This window comes from Colias eurytheme, chromosome 31, assembly GCF_061535395.1.
Source record: "Colias eurytheme isolate Ceu_HAF_F1 chromosome 31, ilColEury1 Martin Lab GWU primary, whole genome shotgun sequence".
Taxonomy (NCBI): Eukaryota; Metazoa; Arthropoda; class Insecta; order Lepidoptera; family Pieridae; genus Colias; species Colias eurytheme.
The window spans coordinates 3,018,429-3,040,556 of record NC_143010.1 but is presented as its reverse complement, the minus strand read 5'-3'; the positions used below and the strand labels follow the sequence as shown (position 1 = coordinate 3,040,556).

The 22,128-nt window shown below is 34.0% G+C and overlaps 3 protein-coding genes across 6 annotated transcripts; 1 reads left to right on the top strand and 2 right to left on the bottom strand.

Moving 5' to 3' along the window:
* Window positions 1-1,336: 1,336 nt before the first annotated feature.
* On the bottom strand, window positions 1,337-21,047 carry LOC149895468 (uncharacterized). 4 transcript variants are annotated; one of them, XM_090118826.1, is made up of 4 exons: window positions 20,906-21,047; window positions 9,603-9,778; window positions 8,072-8,200; window positions 1,337-1,587 (listed from the first exon to the last, which is right to left on the bottom strand). In XM_090118826.1, exons 2-4 carry the CDS (start codon window positions 9,774-9,776, stop codon window positions 1,450-1,452), a joined length of 441 nt encoding a protein of 146 aa, XP_089974952.1. In that variant the 5' UTR covers window positions 9,777-9,778; window positions 20,906-21,047; the 3' UTR covers window positions 1,337-1,449. The 4 variants fall into 4 exon arrangements, with proteins under 4 accessions (XP_089974952.1, XP_089974949.1, XP_089974951.1 ...); XM_090118823.1 differs by lacking the exon at window positions 20,906-21,047 and adding an exon at window positions 11,397-11,596; XM_090118825.1 differs by lacking the exon at window positions 20,906-21,047 and adding an exon at window positions 10,977-11,143.
* On the top strand, window positions 13,908-15,145 carry LOC149895469 (co-chaperone protein HGH1 homolog; the record flags this gene model as incomplete). The annotated part of the gene is made up of 1 exon (XM_090118777.1): window positions 13,908-15,145. A coding segment is annotated over one exon (528 nt), but the record flags the coding sequence as incomplete, so codon positions are not given.
* On the bottom strand, window positions 16,068-21,047 carry LOC149895467 (uncharacterized). The gene is made up of 4 exons (XM_090118822.1): window positions 20,906-21,047; window positions 19,345-19,520; window positions 18,155-18,283; window positions 16,068-17,658 (listed from the first exon to the last, which is right to left on the bottom strand). Exons 2-4 carry the CDS (start codon window positions 19,516-19,518, stop codon window positions 17,518-17,520), a joined length of 444 nt encoding a protein of 147 aa, XP_089974948.1. The 5' UTR covers window positions 19,519-19,520; window positions 20,906-21,047; the 3' UTR covers window positions 16,068-17,517.
* Window positions 21,048-22,128: the final 1,081 nt, after the last annotated feature.

The following is a 22,128-nucleotide window of genomic DNA, read 5'->3' as shown; positions in this document are numbered from 1 at the left end:
TAACAGAAATACAAGTAAACAAACTGGGGCCGAATTATGACCACTTATTTCCAGTCAGTTTACGCCGTGAATTCAACTGACTGGCAAATTCATATAATACCTACCATAATTAAACATGGCTGGTTATTGCGATCTTAATATGAATTTGCCAGTCACTTCAATTCACGGCGTAATCTGTCTGGAAACGAGAGATCATAATACGTCCACAGAGTAATGTTTGTTCTAAAAAAAAACAAAGATTCTCAAATATTTATGGTATTACCACGAAAGAATTTAAACACAGTTTAACTTTAAACCAGGGATCTGTTCATTTAATAGTTGTCTATGTGAAATACGACAAAACCAGATTAAAGAGAACACGCGCTTAAAGTTAAGCCCTGTCTAAAGTTTTTTGTGGTAAGACGGTTAGTTCTATTAGCTGACAATTTTACATATTTCAACAGGAAAAAATATGCACTGCTACGCTGTACTATAACCAAAACTAGAGTTTTCACTTGGGGTTGCGTTATCAGGTAAGGGTAAAGAAGACGAATCGTAACAATATAGTCCATTCATCTATACTAATATTATAAAGCTGAAGAGTTTGTTTGAACGCGCTAATCTCGGGAACTACTGGTCCGATTTGAAAAATTCTTTCAGTGCTAGATAGCCCATTTATCGAAGAACGCTACAGGCTATATCTCATCACACTAAGACCAACAGGAGCTGTGTGAGCTTACTCTTCAGCTATATAATATTAAGTATAGATTATGTTAACATTTAACATTACAATAGAAAATTTGCAAAATCTACCCACATTTAAAAAAATATATTGTTTTTTTGAAAAATACGTCTTTTTTAAATGTGTTATAAAATGAAGCAAACAATTATTATAATTGATATTGTCATTTTACACACTTTTACAGGTAATTATAAAAAGTCCAGGGTTGTCACATAACATAAAATAAGAAAAAAAAGCTTTTTTTGTCATATTACTACTTATACCAAAAACCGTGCTACACATAAAAACAATTCAACCCATAGGTTGTCTGGTAGAGATTACTCATTTCCGTTAAGTCTATCTTACAAATAGCTTTTTTTCTCTTTTGTTTTTTGTGTTAAAAATAGCACATTTATACTTTTTATATTATTTTTTTTGAGTTTTTTGTTGGTAGTAACAGTAGGTAGTAGGCAATAAACAAAGATTGTCTGGTAGAGATTACTAATTACAGTTAAGTTTTAAGTTTACCTTACAAATTATCTTTTTTTTTTAAACAGCTCAATTATATTCTTTCTTTATACTTATTTCTTTTTCTAACAGCAATTATACTTTTATTTTTGATGTTAAAACTTAAACATAGCACAATTACATTATTTTTAATTATTTTTTATTTTTTTGTTGGTACCAAATTAGAATTATAATGAAAAAATATTTTTTTTACAGAATCTTACCCTTAAAATATAAATCTTTTAATTAGTAGGTGGTTTGTATGTCTGTATCGCTATTTTCCTGGCCATTCGTCTCTCCGAAGGAGTCGCACCTTTCACTTTCATTATGATATGAGGAGCTTTCGCCGCTACATCTGGCTTGTATGTTGTTGTTGCGTCCTGAAAATTTTAATTATTTATTTATTTACGACTGACCGGTTGGCTTGGTTGGTAGTGACCCTGCCTTCCAAGCCAGAGGTCGTGGGTTCGGGAATCGAATCTAAATATTTATGTGATGAACATAGATGTTTGCTCTGTGTCTGGGTGTTTCTTATCTATATAAGTATTTATTTAAAATTATATAATATGTATGTTTATCAGCCATCTGGTTTCCATAACACAAGCGAAAGCTTACTATGGGATCAGATAGTGCCGTGTGTGAAAATTGTCCTGAAATATTTATTTATTTTTACATACATGTGGGATGATGAGGTGAGATGTATGATTAATTGATGTTTCTGAACGTGTAAGATTACTTTCTGAACGATGATTAGAATGGAAGAACGATGAGCGAATCAATGAGTGAATGTGAATGTGAAGTAGAGAGCGAATGAGGAATGATCTTTCTCTTTTCATTGGGATCGTGGGTGAAGACGGCTGTTTCTCTGTAAGATGTTTTCTAAAAATTAAGATTGTGGTCCGAAAATAAATCTCAAGAAGTTCAAAGTGTTTTTCATTTGGCCCCGATCCTACAATCTTGGGGGCTCGTCCAATTGAAAGAGGAAAATCAAAGATTACGACGGAAAGACGATCGGCGGGAAAGTTAGGTTATCTCACCGGGCGAGGCGGCGCGGCGTGGTACAACTTTTCATGCTAACAAGACGACGACGACTAATAAGACGTATTCCAATAAGACGACAACTATAAGAAAGACGCAAAGATGGGAAAAAAGGACAAGAGAAACAGCAGCAGTTTTAATATTGAAGACGAAGGAAGGAAAGAATTTAAACAAAATGGCGGCGACACACAGCAGCAACAGAACACACTATTCATGACGGCGGACCTTATACCGAAATTTACCGGACAAGACTCTAATTACCCTGTACACAAGTGGATTCAAGATATCGAAGATAATGGATTAATATTTCAATGGACACCATTACAGCAACTTCTTGTTGCCAGGCGATCACTAAGCGGGACGGCGCTTCTTTGGCTTAAATCGGAACGACCATTCAAGACATGGCAGGAGCTGGCGGAAGAAATAGTAAAGGAATTTCCATCTACGTGGGATACGAAAACGGTACATGAATTAATGAGTGCGAGAACGAAAAAGCCGAACGAAAGTTGCATTGATTATCTACTTATCATGAAGGAGATGGGTAAGCGCGGCAAATTAGCTGATTACGTGACTATAAAGTACATAGTTGACGGTATTATTGATGATGAATCCAGTAAGATTATGCTATATGGAATTAAGACGTATGCGGAATTAAAAGAAAAGCTGAAAATTTATGAGTTAGTAAAGTCAAAAACGAATAAAATTAGTCCCAGTCAAGACCGTCAAGATAAGCCTACAAGTGTATATTCGAATTCATCTCATGTAAGAAACACATTTCGTTGTTATAATTGTGGTGATCACGGGCATGCCTCATCAAGCTGCCCTAACAAAGAAAAAGGAGCTAAATGTTTTCGTTGTAACTCATACGGACATATAGCATCAGCATGTGATCTGAAAAAAACAGGCGCATCAAGATTTGAAAATAGAAGCATTCATAAACAAGATGGCGTCAGCGCAAGCGGCGGCGATAAGAACGAAATTCAATCGCAACAAATCAGAAGTATGAAAAGAACGATGTTCGGATCTGTCGGCGAATCAAGTTTCGATCTGAAGTTTGTCGGTCAAGATGGCGGCATAAGAAATAATGAACGAATGATTGACTATGATTGCAATGAAGTTTCTATTAATCAGTTGACAGATGACAAGTCTCAACAGGTTATGAAGATTGTAAACAATGACGAATTAATAAAGAAAAGTTTAAGTGAAGAAAGTCGTTTGAAAAAAATAATTTTGAATAATACTGAAACCACAGCGCTCATGGACAGTGGTAGCGACGTGAATTTGGTCAACGAGGACGTTTATTTATCGATGTGTACCCCAAAATACGACGACAACGTTGTACTCACCGGTCTCGGCAGTGCAAAAGTTAAAACACTTGGACATTGTGTTGTGAAGTTACGAATAGACGGGCGTGATTTCGAACAAGAGACATTTTATATTGTACCTAATAACTGTATGCCTTACTGTGCTATTGTAGGTCGTGCGTTCTTGAGCAATGTTTTTATGGTAATGGATGAAGGAACAGTGTTTGTATTTCCGAAAGATGAAAGTTGGATGACGAAAATTAATTGTTTTTTCTCTACTGTTGATCTTGTAGGTACAGTAAGTAATGAAAGTGTGAAAGATGAAGTAGTGAGGTTAGTTGACAGCTACATGCCACAGCAAACAAAGGAAGCTCCAGTGGAACTGAAAATTACTTTGATGGATGAGACACCTGTTGCACAGCGGCCACGCAGACTGTCACCTAAGGAGCAGCACGAGGTTGACAAGCAGATTCAAGAATGGTTAAAAGACGGCATTATAAGGGTAAGTTATTCAGATTTTGCTAGTCCTCTGGTATTGGTAAAAAAGAAAGACGGTTCAATTAGGATTTGTATTGATTACAGACTGTTAAACAAAAAGATTTTAAAAGATGAATATCCTCTTCCAATAGTAGACGATCTTATAGATAAATTAGCAAGCGCTAAAGTGTATTCAGCCTTAGATTTAAAGAATGGATATTTTCATTTGAAAATAAATGAAGAGTCATGCAAATATACAGCTTTTGTCACCCCGACAGGACAATATGAATTTTTGAGAGCACCTTTTGGGTTAGCTACTTGTCCTAAAGTGTTTATGAGATTAATAACAACAATTTTCAGAGATATGATTGCATCGGGAATTATCATAATATTCATCGATGATTTGTTGATTCCAGCTCGAGATGAACAGCAAGCTGTTATGAGACTGAAACAAGTTTTACAAAGAGCATCAGAATATGGATTGAATATCAACTGGAAGAAGTCACAGCTGTTAGTAAAGAGAGTTGAGTATCTCGGACATGTGATTGAAAATGGAACGGTCATGCCTTCCCCTGACAAGACTGAAGCTGTACTCAAATTTCCAGAACCACAGAATACCAAGCAGTTACACAGTTTCTTAGGACTGTGCTCATATTTTAGAAAGTTTATTGAAAATTATGCTCAGATTGCTCAACCACTTACAGATTTATTGAAGAAAGATGCAGATTTTAAGTTTTATGATGAACACAGATTAGTTTTTAACATGCTTAAACAGAGTTTAACGAGTGCACCTGTACTCAAGATTTATAATTTCAATGATGAAACAGAATTACACACTGATGCGTCGAATATAGCATATTCAGCAATTTTAATGCAAAGAAGTAGCGAAGACGGAGAACTGCATCCTGTTCATTTCATGAGTCGTAGAACATCAGACGCAGAAAGCAAGTACACAAGCTATGAATTGGAAGCTTTAGCTATCATAGAAGGCGTTAAAAAGTTCAGACATTACTTACATGGTAAACCTTTTAAGATTGTAACAGACTGCAAAGCTTTTGAGATGACTTTAAAGAAGAAAGACCTGGTGCAGTGTACTAGAGTAGCAAGATGGATTTTACTTCTACAAGATTATGAATTTATTGTTGAACATCGCAGCGGTAGTAAGATGCGACATACCGATGCATTGAGTCGAAATCCATATGTGTCTGCGATTACTATGGACCTGCATAAAGAATTGCAATGTGCACAGGAGAGCGACGATGGTTTGAAAGCTATTATTGATGTCCTGCAAGACGGAAAGACATACAATGACTATTGTATTTATCAAGGCTTACTACGCAAAGGGCCAGAGCAGTCCCTAGTTGTTCCCAGAAAAATGGAGGATTTTATTATAAGAAAAGCACATGAAAATGGACATTTTGGAAAGAAGAAGACTATAGAACTGATTAGTAAAGATTATTATATTGAAAACTTAGAGAAGAAGGTAACTGATCTATTGGCGTCATGTGTTCCTTGTATATTGGGCAGCAGAAAAGAAGGTAAACAAGAAGGCTATTTACATCCTATTTCTAAAGAAGAAGGACCCCTGCACACTTTACACTGCGATCACATAGGGCCTCTAGCGGAGACGAAGAAAAAGTATAATTACATACTCACTATTGTTGATGGTTTCACAAAATTTGTGTGGATATTCCCAGTGAAGACGGTATCAGCTAAAGAAACTATAGATAAAATGGAGATTTTACAACAGACATTTGGTAACCCAGCCAGAATTGTAAGCGACCGAGGAGCAGCATTCACGAGTAAAGATTTTGAAGAGTATTGTGAGCGAGAAGGAATCCAGCACGTTAAAATCACAACAGGAGTGCCAAGAGGGAATGGTCAAGTTGAACGTATTCACCGTACAATGATATCAGTACTTACCAAGATGAGTATAGAGGAGCCTACACACTGGTATAAGCATACAAGTAAGTTGCAAAGAGCACTAAATAGTACTTACCAGAGAAGTATCAAAACAACACCTTTTGAACTGCTTACTGGAGTGAAGATGCGACAAAAAGAAGATATTGAACTTGTACATATGCTAGAAGAAGAATATGTATCTAGTTTTATAGCTCGGAGAGAAGAAACAAGAATTAAAGCAAAAGAACAGATTTTAAAAATACAAGAAGAAAATAAGAAAAATTATAATAAGAAAAGGAAACCTAGTATACAATACAACATAGGAGATTTAGTTGCTATCAAGAAGACTCAATTTGGAACATCTATGAAGTTAAAAGCAAAATTTATTGGTCCATATAAGATTACAGGAATAAAGGGCAATGATAGGTATGATGTTGAAAAAGTTTGTGATACTGGAGAGGGATCCAAGAAAACATCATCTTGTGCTGAATTTATGAAGAAATGGTCTGATCGAGTTTGAGGTAAGAATACTGTTTTATTTTGCCTTAACATTTTTATCTGTTTCAGGTTATTCTGAAGACTTATATATTTTTCTATAATAATGTGTATGAAAGACTATGCTTGAAAGAAAGGTGGAAGATTTGTTTATTTTATAAGATTTATTGCTCAAATTATTATCTTGTGATACATGTTAAAGTTGTATGTGTTAACTACACTACTAAGAAGGAAAGGTCATGGGTTAAATAAAACAATAAGGTTTATTGTTTAAAGTCTTTATTTATATTTTGTGTAACAAGATGTAAGAAAAAGTTTTTCTTTAAGTTTATTTAAACTTAGTAATTAACTATAGAAAGGTTTTGTAAGTTTTGATTTTATTTGAAAATGTAATGTTTTCTTAAAGGTTTATTTTGTTATGAGTATTTAAAGTAGAACGGTACTATTGTTTTTGTTTAAGTTGAAAGTTTTAAAGTGTAAAGAAACTTGTAAGATTTTGTTTTTGTTTAATAAGTATGAACTCTAAACATTTAAAGATATTTGTAAGTTTTTGTTTATGCGGAAAGTTTAAAAAATTTAAAGATACTTGTAAGATTGTTTGTATAACTCTATAATTGTTTGTGTTAATACGGTGTTATGATGACTGATGATGGAAGATGATGATGATGATGAATGACTGATGACTGTGTGTGCATGTCTGAGGGCAGACATGGTGCAGGAATGGCCGAGTGTGGGATGATGAGGTGAGATGTATGATTAATTGATGTTTCTGAACGTGTAAGATTACTTTCTGAACGATGATTAGAATGGAAGAACGATGAGCGAATCAATGAGTGAATGTGAATGTGAAGTAGAGAGCGAATGAGGAATGATCTTTCTCTTTTCATTGGGATCGTGGGTGAAGACGGCTGTTTCTCTGTAAGATGTTTTCTAAAAATTAAGATTGTGGTCCGAAAATAAATCTCAAGAAGTTCAAAGTGTTTTTCATTTGGCCCCGATCCTACATACATTTATTATATACATTAGTTAGAGCTATTTGTTATAAGAATATTTGTAATAATTTTGTTTATAATTTATAAATAAACAATATATGTACCTATAAATAACGATTGTGACAAAAATCTATACTAATAATATTATAAAGCTGAAGAGTTTTTTTGTTTGTTTGAACACGCTAATCTCAGGAACTACAGGTCCGATTAGAAAAATTATTTTGGTGTTTCCCATTTATCGATGAAGGCTATAGGCTATATATCATCACGCTAAGACGAACAGGAGCGAAACACTGCAGGTAAAACCGCGGAGCACAGCTAGTAAGTGTGCTGTGTCTTGATCATTTGACATAATATTTTTGCCTGTGATATTTTACTAAATCAGGTGATCAGTTTAACATGAGCCTATTTAAAATAAATAAAACAAAAATAATACAACCGAAGCCCAGATTTATTCATAACTAGCGGTCCGCCCCGGCTTCGCCCGTGGTACATATTTCGCAATAAAAGGTAGCCTATGTTCTTTCTCAGGGTCTAAAGATTATCCGTGCCAAATTTCATCAAAATCGGTCCAGTAGTTTAAGCGTGAAAACCATACATACATACATACAAACCTTTCCTCTTTATAATATTAGTATAGATAATACTATACTCACACATTCCCAAGTCTCCTCACAAGGTGCTATAGGTTGTGTCTTCAATTCAACAACTGGCTTATATTCATCGTCCATAACATATATCTGTGTGTCTAGCATCTCTCGTTTCGGACACACACTCACATGGTACTGCAAAGACATATTTATATCACTACATAGTAAAATTTATTTTAAGATTTATTAGATACTAGGCTTCGCCCGTGGTACATATTTCGCAATAAAAGGTAGCCTATGTCCTTTCTCGGGTATCAAAATATCTCTATACCAAATTTCATGCAAATTGGTTCAGTAGTTAAGGCGTGATTGAGTAACAGACAGACAGACAGAGTTACTTTCGCATTTATAATATTAGTATGGATAGTATGGATAAGTTACGTATTATGTAAAATTAAATTGTAATATTGACATGATTTTAAAAGAGCAAGAGTTTCTTGCCGGTTCTTCTCCATAGATACTGCTTTCCGAATCGGTGGTAAATGTTAAAAATATGTAATGACGATATAAAAGTGCTTCTAAAAGTAGTCTAATTGAATAAATAAATGTTTGAGTTTGAGTCTGAGTTTAGTATAAAACTAAATCACTTTCTCTGTCCCTATGTATGCTTAAATCTTTAAAACTACGCAACGGATTTTGATGTTTTTTTTATATAGAGAGATTGAAGAAGACTTATATGTATTTTATTTATTAATTCTTCATTTTATACACAGTTAAGTAATATTAGTAGTTATATTTTTGTATACAATTGACTGCCTCATGGTTGTTTTTATATCTTAATACAGTGGAATCCGTTTATAAACACGTCATAATAAACGGACGTCATACAAAGCATTTTGTAGAAAATAAACAATTTCCTGTTTTTGTTAGTATTTAATTCAGAGAAACAAAATAGAGATGCCTACACATTGAGACTCAGAACAAACAAAAAAAAGTGATGTCGGATATCTCAATTTTCCCAAATAGAAATTAGTGTTGAAAGTTTTAGAATTCATTTCGGTCAGTATAACCGGACAATTTATTAAAAATTGGTCACAATAAACGACATGTTCTTTGTATAAACGATGTATATAAACGATGTCATTTTATCCGACTTTTATTAAGAATTTTATATGAAAACCAAACTTTGCTGTGTAATACGTCATAATAAGCGGTTGGTCAATATAACCGGAGTCATAATAAAAGGATTCTACTGTATACATAAATCTCGTGTCACAATGTTTGTCCTCAATGGACTCCTAAACCACTTAACCGATTATAATAAAATTCGCACACCATGTGCAGTTTGATCCAACTTGAGAGAGAGGATAGTTTAAACATGTAGGTACCACGGGCGAAGCCGGGGCAAACCACTAGTACATATAATAAATCTGTAGAAGTTCTATATACAGATCACAGACCCTCATAATGGACAATTGCAGCCGTGCGAAACCAGGTAAAGTCGCTAGTTTATGGAAAAAAATCTATTGTTCTTTGTATCAATAAAACTAGAAAATGGACATTATGGACGATAGGGCAGATTAACAATTATACTTACATCAAGTTGCACATCCTTAACCACGTGCGTCGAATCGAACGGACAATTCAGTTTCTTACAATTTGGATGCTGTTTTCTACACTTCTGTAGATGTCCGTGCATCCTGTAGTGTTCCACTTGGTGTGCCTTGTTGTAGGGGCAGGTTGTCATTTGGTGTGGGTTTGGTTCCGCCATTACTGTGAAAATAAAACATTTATCAATCTAAATACATTTAGCGTCATGTGACGATCTGGCTAACACACAATATTTTATTATTTGTATTTGCGTAGTATGCGTGCCGCGACTATGTCATAGAATAATAAATATTATAATTATTTTGTATGGGTGTAATGCATGTCTGTATTTTTTGTGTTTTGTGTGATGAATGTTTGTGTTATAATTAAATCCATACTATAATATTATAAATGCGAAAGTAACTCTGTCTGTTACTCAATCACGCCTAAACTACTGAACCAATTTGCATGAAATTTGGTATGGAGATATTTTGATACCCGGGATAGGACATAGGCTACCTTTTATTGCAAAATAATATGTACCACAGGCGAAGCCGGGGCGGACCTCTAGTATGAAATAAAATATTTAAATACTTATTATGTGTAAAATATACGTATGATAAACTACATACACTACAATATTGTGTGTTAGCCACAACTACACTGACAACAGGTGGACGAAGACTGTGACTATGTGTAAAGGTCCCCATGGTCACAGAAGCATAGGAAGACCTAAGGCAAGATGGAGGTATGAGATTGTAACCATCGGAACCCATAATTGGCCAAATTTTGCAAAAAACCGCATTAAATGGCAATCTCTGGAGGAGGCCTTCACATGAAGAGGGGTTGATTGTTTTTTTTTTATTTACATCAACATGTAGTGTAGCATGGTTGTGAAATCTTTTATTTATGTACATAAGAAGTATAATATAAGAAGTCTGTTCACAGCAAAATTCATATGATAAGTGTGCAAGTGTAGTAATTTCTCTTCAAATTCATTATTTATTAATTATAACTATAACTATAGCGTCAATGTGGTCAATTGTGAACAGGGGTGATTGGAAACAACTCCACTTTCATCATTAATACCTATTCTAAATAACTTTTACAACTATAATATTTCATTTCATAGATCTGATATGAACAATATATAGTGTAAGTAATTGTTTTTATAAAATGAATCTTTTCATACGCTGATATTTCTAAGAAAGACACCTGAAGCCTGTTGTCATTGTTAATTGTGCCACTATTCTTAATATACTTGATTTGTAGGGCATTACCTATCTTATGGCATGCACAAAATACTTTTAAAATATTCTTAATAATATTATAAATTTAAAAGTTACTTTGTCCATCTGTCTCTTCTTCAAGCCTTACTCACTTCTTTGGATGAAATTTGATACAAATATAGTTTGAGATCTGAGAAAAGACACAGGATGGGGATTTATCAAATCCCACGGGATGGGTCATGGGGTAACTATGCGGATTTTACTTTGACAACGCGGGCGAAGCCGTGGCCGGAAAGCTAGTTCAAAATAAATTACCACGACTTGATCTGTTAATTTTTACATTGATTCAAGGTTATTTATTAGTTATAGTTGTATACGTAGTATATTATTATTAGTCTGTGGTTATAGTTAAAAAAAATCTCTGTGTAAACTGTAAAGTTTAATCACAAGTCTGACTACCTTATTCACGTTCAAGTAAAAGTTTCTGAGTCGGTATTTTTAAAAAAAGCTGACGTAAAATAACAGTCAATAAATTACAAATGAATAACATATTTCCAAATGTAGGTACTTACTGGTTTTAAATACAGAAAATCTGGGACTTTTGAAAATGTTATCCTCACAATTTGGACTAAGTTTTTATTTGCTTAACTTCTGTTTCTACGTCACCAAAATAGTTATTTGAGTAGTAATATAGCGTCTTAAGCGTAGCGGTCAATCCCCGACGTACGTCGGCTCAAGGCCGCGGTGCTGGATGTATCACAGATAACTATATATTAGTCAGAGAGGATGTATCACGTAGTATTTGTATTCTCTTTGGATGTATCCTACTGACGATCGTGCGCGCATCAAGCATGGCTAGGGTTGCCAACTTTTATTTGAAGAAATAGAGTATAATTTGGAAAATCCAAAAGTGCACGCCTCATAATTTTTTTTTAATAAATATTTATTAATTATTATTTTTGTTTATTTAATAACAATTAAACCACATCGAATCAGACCCTGAAAAATGAAAGGGTTCTATTCCTGAGCATACTCAATGGACGATGTTTCATACAAAACAATAAAAATATTTTTGCGTTGCGATGCGGCCCGGCCCGATCCGCCTAGTGGACGCCTAGCATAAGCTGTAGTCCACGTATACGCAAATGGTTGATGGAAGAAACCGCACATTCCTTTGATAAAGCTCCTCCCGTTTTGCAATTACAACCAATCGAACATACGACGTGGCGGCGCTATCGGTGTTTTACGAAATATATCCTTCGACACATCATACCACAACTTTCTACTATCAAGCGATTTAGAGCTAGCGCGCACCACGACTTTATGCAGCGTGATTATTTTATCGCAGAAATACAACGTATGAGTTACTATGACAATGCGCGCACATGCGATTAAATAATCGCAACGATTTTAAAATTGTGATTTGTCACATTTTGCTGCGACTGCTCGCGACGCGATTGTCGCGAAAATGAAATGCAGAATATGAAATTGTATGGTACCGCGCGCACTGCCATAATAAAATCGCACACTCGGGCCCGGCCGGCACTTCACAGTTCACTTGTGTTTCGTCTGTCCAACAGTAAACATCGTAGTGGTATAGGTACTGTTTGGTAAACATAAACTCAGTAATCTGTCAAAAGTTTGAATTAATTTATTTATTTATTTAACACTTTATTGTGCAAGAAACAAAATATACATAAATCTTACAATAATAAAAAATAATAAAAAAGCACAAAGGGCAGCCTTTTGGCGGAATTTTCATTCTATAATAGCCAAAGAATTTTTTGGGATACATCCATATCAGAAATACAATGAATATGGATATCCATACATGGAAGTTCATTGTATTTCTGATAAAAGAAACCTTGGACAATTCTATCTGCTGTAAAAGGATGAGTCCAATATTGACGAATTTTCTTTTTTTTTCTTCTTATCCTCCGAAGTAGTAAATAAAGACAAGCAACTTGTACGAAATCCATGATGAAAGTGAGTAATGATCACTATTAAATTATCGCTGTGCGCGCACCGTACTCTCTGCGATTTTCTACAGCGCGATTTTGAAATCGTGTCGCAAAAATAAAAATCGTGGTGCGTGCTTGGCCTTAAAGTATAAACAGACGTTCGAATTTGGTACGGACCTTGGTGCGCTCCGGACCATATTCGATCATGTGTACAGTGGTCCGCCGGACATAATTATTATTATTGACGGTACGGTCGGTTCGATGGTTTTTTCTTCCGAACTTGGTGCGGACCGTACCAAATTCGCGCGTGTGGACGGTCGATCGCACCGGACAGCGCTTTAGTCATAGACTATATACTTATTACAGCTTTAGTCACAGTTCTACCGCCAAACAAAACGGACGTCGGTCGATCGTTATCAATGGCGATGGCGTCGGATGACGTGGCTATTACTGAAAAAAGATTAATAATATAAATTTTAGAACTCTACAAAGATTTATGATATGACTGCATATGTCTGAATGAATCCCTGTCTTTTAAATATAATTTTGTCCATTCTTTTCTCTTCGTTTTCTTCTTTTCAATGGTTGTAACTTGTACTTGTACTTGTACCAAAAGAAGCCTTGAACTGAGGTCTACATGTGAAAAAAATACAACATTCTAACCACGAATTTATTACGAGAAATAGATTTTCAAAGAATTCGGTTTGACTTTTAATGAGATTACTATGATCAATGCTCGAAATATTCACAAAAAAAGGAGATTAATTTGTATTAATTTGATATTATTGAATTGTCTTATAAATCTAAGATATTTTTTTTGTTCAGTTAATTTATTACATACAAGGATTAAGTACCTACCTATAATAATATATTGAAATATCGACTTTAACTAACGACTAAAACCTAAACAAAAACTTGGTAATAGATAGATGATATATATAATTTTGTTTACTAGGGACAACCCTGACATTCTTTGAAAATCTATATCTTGTAATAACTTCGTGGCTAGAATGTGGTATTTTTGTCACATGTAGAACTCAGTTCAAGGTTTCTTTTGGTACTAAACAGAGCTTCTACTAACGCCTGCATATAATATAAAAAAATAAAAACGAAAATCAGTAAAAATTACAATACTTTCGCCTCTATCGACAATATCGAAAATTCTGGCGAGTCGATCGCACCGCACGAGTACGGTGGTCCGGTCGCACGGCGCACCAGTTCGAACGTCTGTTTAAAGTATTAGATCTACTAACATACTTACTGACGCCTATAATCGGCAATGAAGACTACCCAGATGACGAAATGGACGCACTACCGATAACGTTACAATACTTACCAAAGGAAAAAGAACGTGACGCAGACATTGATATTCGCAAAATGGTTTTGGAGACGCTAAACAAGTTATGTGCTACGAAGCATGGAAGGGAGGTACTACGAAATAATGGCGTGTATTACATATTACGAGAATATCATAAATGGGAAAAAGATCCGAAAGTTTTGCTCGCTTGTGAAAATGTGGTAGATATATTAATACAAAAGGAGGAGGAAGTAGGTGCAGATGATTTATCTAAAGTTGATGTACCGGAGGACATGAAGGAAAAATTTGTAAATATGGATGAAGATTACATTAAAGATGTGCAGTCTAGTTAGTATAGAATTTTAATAAAGGACTAGCGGTCCGCCCCGGCTTTGCCCGTGGTACCTACATGTTTAAACTATCCTATCTCTCAAGTTGGATCGAACTGCACATGGTGTGCGAATTTTATTATAATCAGTTAAGTGGTTTAGGAGTCCATTGAGGACAAACATTGTGACACAAGATTTATATATATTAAGATAATACAGATGATGTATTTTAAAGTTTATACTATTGCTTCTCTAGTAGGGTTGTAAATTTTGTTATCAATGAGGGAAGAAGTCTATAATTAAGTAAAATACATCCTAATCACTACATAGTATAAAACAAAGTCGCTTTCTCTGTCCCTATGTATGCTTAAATCTTTAAAACTACGCAACGGATTTTGATGCGGTTTTTTATATTGATAAAGTGATTCAAGAGGGAGGTTTAAGTATATTATAATTTATTAGGATTAAGACAAAACGGGCGAAGCCGCGGGCGGTAAGCTAGTAATATTATAAATGCGGTTTGTGAGGATGTGTATGTGTGTGTTTGTTACTCTTTCACTCAAATACTACTGAACCAATTACAATGAAATTTAGCAAACATATAGGGTAACTTTGATTAACACATAGGATAAGTTTTATCCCAGAAATCCCACGGGAACGGGAACTATGCAGGTTTTCCTTTGAAAACGCGGGCGAAAATCTAGTTATAAATAAATATTAAATATCAAAAATCATTCAAATGTATTTTTTTACCATGGAATTGATTGGAACATAATTTTGCCAATTTTATAGATTGAAAGCTATTTTATATGTATGTTTTAATAAAAGGCATGATTATCAAATGTTTTATTTACACTTTATTTTTTATTTTTACAAAAGCAGTACAGAGAATATACATGTGGCAGTAAACTCAAACATTTTTTCTTTGGCCCTGCGCAGACGGCACACTTTTTGTGCGATCGAGTCTGCGGCGCACAAAAAGTCTGCATGGCGCGCAAAAAGTCGGTCGCGGATTTTTCACAGACTCAACGCACACGACGCACATCTTCGATCATTTTGTCGGCAGAGCTGTAGGGACGTAGACGCTATGGAAATCGTGTAAAGTGTGCGCCGTCTGCGTTAGCGCGCGTTGAAGCAAACGTTCAATTCTTTTCACACACTTTTGTGCGGAGCGGCGCGGTGTGGTCTGCCCGAATTACACGGATTTTTTGTGCGGCGGACTTTTTGCGCGTCGTGTGCGTTACTGCATATAATTTCATAGGTTCTATTTTCACAGACTAAAAAGTGCGTCACGGATAGTCTGTCGTCTGCGCAGGGCCTTAATTTTACAATAAAACAAAAAAATTATTCATAATTAACATTTGACTAACTAAACACATCAAAACGTGTTGAGCCATTTAATAGTTATGGTGGAATAGACATACATTTTGATACCATTACATTTTGGACAGTTGAATAAAAATTTAATACCATTTTTTATCCTTTAGGCATTTTAATAGAATCTGTCTTCATAAAAAGGCTGAGTTTTTGGACTAAAGTGGCTAAAGGAAAAAGGTTATGTTTTTATTCCTCTGAATAGAAATTCTTCATAATCATACTACTAAGTACTAATATACTAAACAAAACATTGTTAAGTGGTAACTGATAAAAAATACCCAAATTATAAGTTTTTATTTAACAGAAATACAAGTAAACAAACTGGGGCCGAATTATGACCACTTATTTCCAGTCAGTTTACGACGTGAATTCAACTGACTGGCAAATTCATATAATACTTACCATAATTAAACATGGCTGGTTATTGCGATCTTAATATGAATTTGCCAGTCACTTCAATTCACGGCGTAATCTGTCTGGAAACGAGAGATCATAATACGTCCACAGAGTAATGTTTGTTCTAAACAAAAACAAAGATTCTCAAATATTTATGGTATTACCACGAAAGAATTTAAACACAGTTTAACTTTAAACCAGGGATCTGTTCATTTAATAGTTGTCTATGTGAAATACGACAAAACCAGATTAAAGAGAACACGCGCTTAAAGTTAAGCCCTGTCTAAAGTTTTTTGTGGTAAGACGGTTAGTTCTATTAGCTGACAATTTTACATATTTCAACAGGAAAAAAATATGCACTGCTACGCTGTACTATAACCAAAACTAGAGTTTTCACTTGGGGTTGCGTTATCAGGTAAGGGTAAAGAAGACGAATCGTAACAATATAGTCCATTCATCTATACTAATATTATAAAGCTGAAGAGTTTGTTTGAATGCGCTAATCTCGGGAACTACTGGTCCGATTTGAAAAATTCTTTCAGTGCTAGATAGCCCATTTATCGAAGAACGCTACAGGCTATAATATCTCATCACACTAAGACCAACAGGAGCTGTGTGAGCTTACTCTTCAGCTATATAATATTAAGTATAGATTATGTTAACATTTAACATTACAATAGAAAATTTGCTAAATCTACCCACATTTAAAAAAATATATTTTTTTTTTTTAAATACGTCTTTTTTAAATGAAACAAACAATTATAATAATTGATATTGTCATTTTACACACTTTTACAGGTAATTATAAAAAGTCCAGGGTTGTCACATAACATAAAATTAGAAAAAAAAGCTTTTTTTGTCATATTACTACTTATACCAAAAACCGTGCTACACATAAAAACAATTCAACCCAAAGGTTGTCTGGTAGAGATTACTCATTTCCGTTAAGTCTATCTTACAAATAGCTTTTTTCTCTTTTGTTTTTTGTGTTAAAAATAGCACATTTATACTTTTTATATTATTTTTTTTGAGTTTTTTGTTGGTAGTAACAGTAGGTAGTAGGCAATAAACAAAGATTGTCTGGTAGAGATTACTAATTACAGTTAAGTTTTAAGTTTACCTTACAAATTATCTTTTTTTTTTAAACAGCACAATTATATTCTTTCTTTATACTTATTTCTTTTTCTACAGCAATTATACTTTTATTTTTGATGTTAAACATAGCACAATTACATTCTTATTATTTATTTTTTATTTTTTTGTTGGTAAGTACCAAATTAGAATTATAATGAAAAAATATTTTTTTTACAGAATCTTACCCTTAAAATATAAATTAATTATTAGTAGGTGGTTTGTATGTCTGTATCGCTATCTTCCTGGCCATTCGTCTCTCCGAAGGAGTCGCACCTTTCACTTTCATTATGATATGAGGAGCTTTCGCCGCTACATCTGGCTTGTAGGTTGTTGTTGCGTCCTGAAATTTTAATTATTTATTTATTTTTACATATATTAATTATAGACATTAGTTAGAACTATTTGTTATAAGAATATTTGTAGTAATTTTGTTTATAATTTATAAATAAACAATATATGTACCTATAAATAACGATTGTGACAAAAATCTATACTAATAATATTATAAAGCTGAAGAGTTTTTTTGTTTGTTTGAACACGCTTATCTCAGGAACTACTGGTCCGATTGGAAAAATTATTTTGGTGTTTCCCAGTTATCGATGAAGGCTATAGGCTATATATCATCACGCTAAGACGAACAGGAGCGAAACACTGCAGGTAAAACCGCGGAGCACAGCTAGTAAGTGTGCTGTGTCTTGATCATATGACATATAATATTTTTGCCTGTGATATTTTACTAAATCAGGTGATCAGTTTAACATGAGCCTATTTAAAATAAATAAAACAAAAATAATACAAGCGAAGCCCGGATTTACTAATAATAAAACTATACTCACACATTCCCAAGTCTCCTCACAAGGGGCTATTGGTTGAGTTTTCAATTCGACAACTGGCTTGTATTCATCATCCATAACATATATCTGTGTGTCTAGCATCTCTCGTTTTGGACACACACTCACATGGTACTGTAAAGACATATTTATATCACTACATAGTATAATTGATTTTAAGATTTATCCATACTAATATTATAAATGCGAAAGTAACTCTGTCTGTCTGTCTGTTACTCAATCACGCTTAAACTACTGAACCAATTTGCATGAAATTTGGTATGGAGATATTTTGATACCCGAGAAAGGACATAGACTACTTTTTATTACGAAATATGTACCTACCACGGGCGAAGCCCGGGCGGACCGCTAGTTAGATATAAGTTACATATTATGTAAAATTAAATTGTAATAATGACATGATTTTAAAAGAGCAACTATGGAGTTTCTTGTCTGTTCTTCTCCATAGATACTGCTTTCCGAATCGGTGGTAATGTTAAAAATATGTAATGACGATTTAAAAGTGCTTCTAAAAGTAGTCTAATTGAATAAATAAATGTTTGAGTTTGAGTCTGAGTTTAGTATTCAAAACAAAGTCGCTTTCTCTGTCCCTATGTATGCTTAAATCTTTCAAACTACGCAACGGATTTTGATGTTTTTTTTTTATACATATAGAGAGATTGAAGAAGACTTATATGTATTTTATTTATTTATTCTTCATTGTATACACAGTTAAGTAATATTAGTAGTTAGATTTTTGTATACAATTGACTGCTTCACGGTTAAGTTTTTATATACTTAATTATGACAATTAGGTAGAAGTTCTATATACAGATCACAGACCCTCATAATGGACAATTGCAGCCATGTGAAACCAGGTAAAGACGCTAGTTTATGGAAAAAAATCTATTGTTCTTTGTATCACTAAAACTAGACAATGGACATTTGCAAAAGCTGAAGAGTTTGTTTGTTTGAACGCGCTAATCTCGGGAACTACTGTTCCGATTGGAGAAATTCATTCAGTGTTAGATAGCTCATTTATCGAGGAAGGCTATAGGGTATAATATATCATCACGTTAAGACAAGCAGGAGCAGAGCACTGCAGGTAAAACCGCAGGGAGCAGCTTGTACTTAACAAAAATGTGTTGCTAATTGTAACACAAAAAGGGACGATAGGGCAGATTAACAATACTTACATCAAGTTCCACATCATTAACCACGTGCGTCGAATCGAACGGACAATTCAATTTCTTACAATTCGGATGCTGTTTTCTACACTTCTGTAGGTGTACGTGCATCCTGTAGTGTTCCACTTGGTGTGCCTTGTTGTAGGGGCAGGTTGTCATTTGGTGGGGGTTTGGTTCTGCCATTACTGTAAAAATGAAACATTTATCAATCTAAATACATTTAGCGTCATGTGACGATGTGGCTAACACACAATATTTTATTATTTGTATTTGCGTAGTATGCGTGCCGCGACTATGTCAAAGAATAATAAATACATATTAAATTATTTTGTATGGGTGTAATGCATGTCTGTATTTTTTGTGTTTTGTGTGATGAATGTTTATGTTATAATTAAATACGAATATAAATATGAAATAAAATATTTAAATTGTACTTGTTATGTGTAAAATATACGTATGACATACACTACATACACTACAATATTGTGTGTTAGCCACAACTACACAGACAACAGGTGGACGAAGACTGTGATTATGTGGTAAGGTCCCCATGGTCACAGAAGCATAGGAAGACCTAAGGCAAGATGGAGGTATGAGATTATACCATCGGAACCCATAATTGGCCAAATCTTGCAAAAAACCGCATTAAATGGCAATCTCTGGAGGAGGCCTTCACATGAAGAGGGGTTGATTGTTTTTTTTTTTTTACATCAACATGTAGTGTAGCATGGTTGTGAAATATCTTTTATTTATGTACTTACATAAGAAGTCTGTTCACAAAAAAAGGCAAAATTTATGTAGTAGCAATTTCTCTTCAAATTCATTATTTATTAATTATTACTATAGGGTCAATGTGGTTAATTGTGAATAGAGGTGATTGGAAACAACTCCACTTTCATCATTAATACCTATTCTACTATAGTATAATATATATAGTATAGTATAATATTTCATTTTATAGATCTGACATGAACAATATAATTATAGTGTAAGTAATTGTTTTTATTTTTAAGCCTGTTGTCATTGTTAATTGTGCCACTATTCTTGAAATACTTTGTCTGTAGGGCATTACCTATCTTATGGCATGCACAAAATACTTTAAAAATATTCTTATTAATATTAATAAAAATATTCTTAATATATAAATATAATAAAGATACTTTGTCCGTCTGTCTCTTCTTCAAGGATCAAGCCTTACTCACTTCTTTGGATGAAATTTGATACAAATATTTTTTTTAAGATTTGAGAAGACACAGGATGGGGTTTTATCAAATCCCACGGGGTACTATGCGGATTTTACTTTGACAACGCGGGCGAAGCCGCGGCCGGAAAGCTAGTTCAAAATAAAAACTACCACGACTTGATCTGTTAATTTTTACATTGACTCAAGGTAATTTATTACTTACGTTAAAAAAAATCTCTTGTGTAAAGTTTAATCAAAAGTCTGACAACCTTATTCACATACAAGTAAAAGTGTATTCTGAGTCGGTATTTTAAAAAAAAAAGCTGACGTAAAATAACAGTCAATAAATTACAAATGAAAAAAATATTTCAAGATGTAGGTACTTACTGGTTTTAAATACAGAAGATCTGGGACTTTTGAAAATGTTATCCTCACAATTTGGACTAATTTTTATTTGCTTAACTTCTGTTTCTACGTCACTAAAATAGTTATTTGATTAGTAATATGAGTATTGAATCTGGACACAACAAAGGGACCACAGAAAGGGACCAACGGCAGCTCAAAATCTCAAATGACAATAATGAATAATCGATGATCGTCGATCGAACATGACACAGATGACAGAACAATCACAGATAAAAATCATGACATGCAACTTCCATGTTTTGGGATTGGCCCAAGCATAGAGGTCTATGTTTAGCTTGTGTTTCTATGGCTGCTTAGATTATCCCTTATTCAAACGCGAGCCTGTGGAGGAGCTAACAAAAAAGTAAGATACGTTCCTGGGTAATTTTGGGTCGTAGATTTCAAAAATACACACAAAAAAGGGGTTAGTGGGGGGGAAGTACCCTTTTTTCGGTGGGAAGTATATATCCCGTCATCTGTTCTCTCTTGTAAAAAGTTTGGAAAGGTGGGAACTATAGCTCCCAGTGTCCACTCCAGACATCAATATTTTAAAACACTAGTTAGTTGCCCTGACTCCACTTGTGAATTTAATGTTATCGTAAAAAATTATAAAGATCAAGTTTTTTAATAAAGGAGGTGAAAGTACTCATCAATGCAAGTTTATTTTACTGAGGAAAGAATTCGGGAATTGAAAAATGAATGACTTCAACATAAAAATGGCATTTTTCTAAAACAAAATAAAAACAATAGGTAAATACTAATGTATTGAGTTAAGATTTCTAATTATCTGATCAGGAAATAACAAATAACAATAAATAAGTTGCTTATACCAACTAAAAAAGATTTTTTAGACACACAGATTTTATATATAGAATTTCCGAATGTCGTGTGCAGTGACGAACACTGGGATGATATCTTCCCACTTAAAGACTTAATTTCAATCGACTCTACCAAGGTATAAACGAAAGATACTGGGCATATTTTTACGTTTCACGCAACCGTAATATAGTCTAGTTTACATAGCTAGAACTCAAATCTACTTATCTAATTTTTTTTGAGCACTACACCAAAAACTAAAAAATAACGGTCGTTTTCGGCTGCAAAATCATGTCACCTGACTTTGACGTGTGTTTACCATGACATGTAATAATTCTCTGAAAAGTGTTTCCATGAAAAAAAGTTCTCTAAAATGTTAAGATTGCGTA

Excerpts from the sequence above, each read along its gene's own strand:
- LOC149895468 (XM_090118826.1), bottom strand. The coding sequence starts at position 9,776 with ATGGCGGAACCAAACCCACACCAAATGACAACCTGCCCCTACAACAAG. Across the intron at positions 8,201-9,602 it reads TTAAGGATGTGCAACTTGAT|TACCATGTGAGTGTGTGTCC; the intron begins GTAAGTATAATT and ends ATGTCTTTGCAG. Across the intron at positions 1,588-8,071 it reads GTGAGGAGACTTGGGAATGT|GACGCAACAACAACATACAA; the intron begins GTGAGTATAGTA and ends TAAAATTTTCAG.
- LOC149895467 (XM_090118822.1), bottom strand. The coding sequence starts at position 19,518 with ATGGCAGAACCAAACCCCCACCAAATGACAACCTGCCCCTACAACAAG. Across the intron at positions 18,284-19,344 it reads TTAATGATGTGGAACTTGAT|TACCATGTGAGTGTGTGTCC; the intron begins GTAAGTATTGTT and ends ATGTCTTTACAG. Across the intron at positions 17,659-18,154 it reads GTGAGGAGACTTGGGAATGT|GACGCAACAACAACCTACAA; the intron begins GTGAGTATAGTT and ends TTAAAATTTCAG.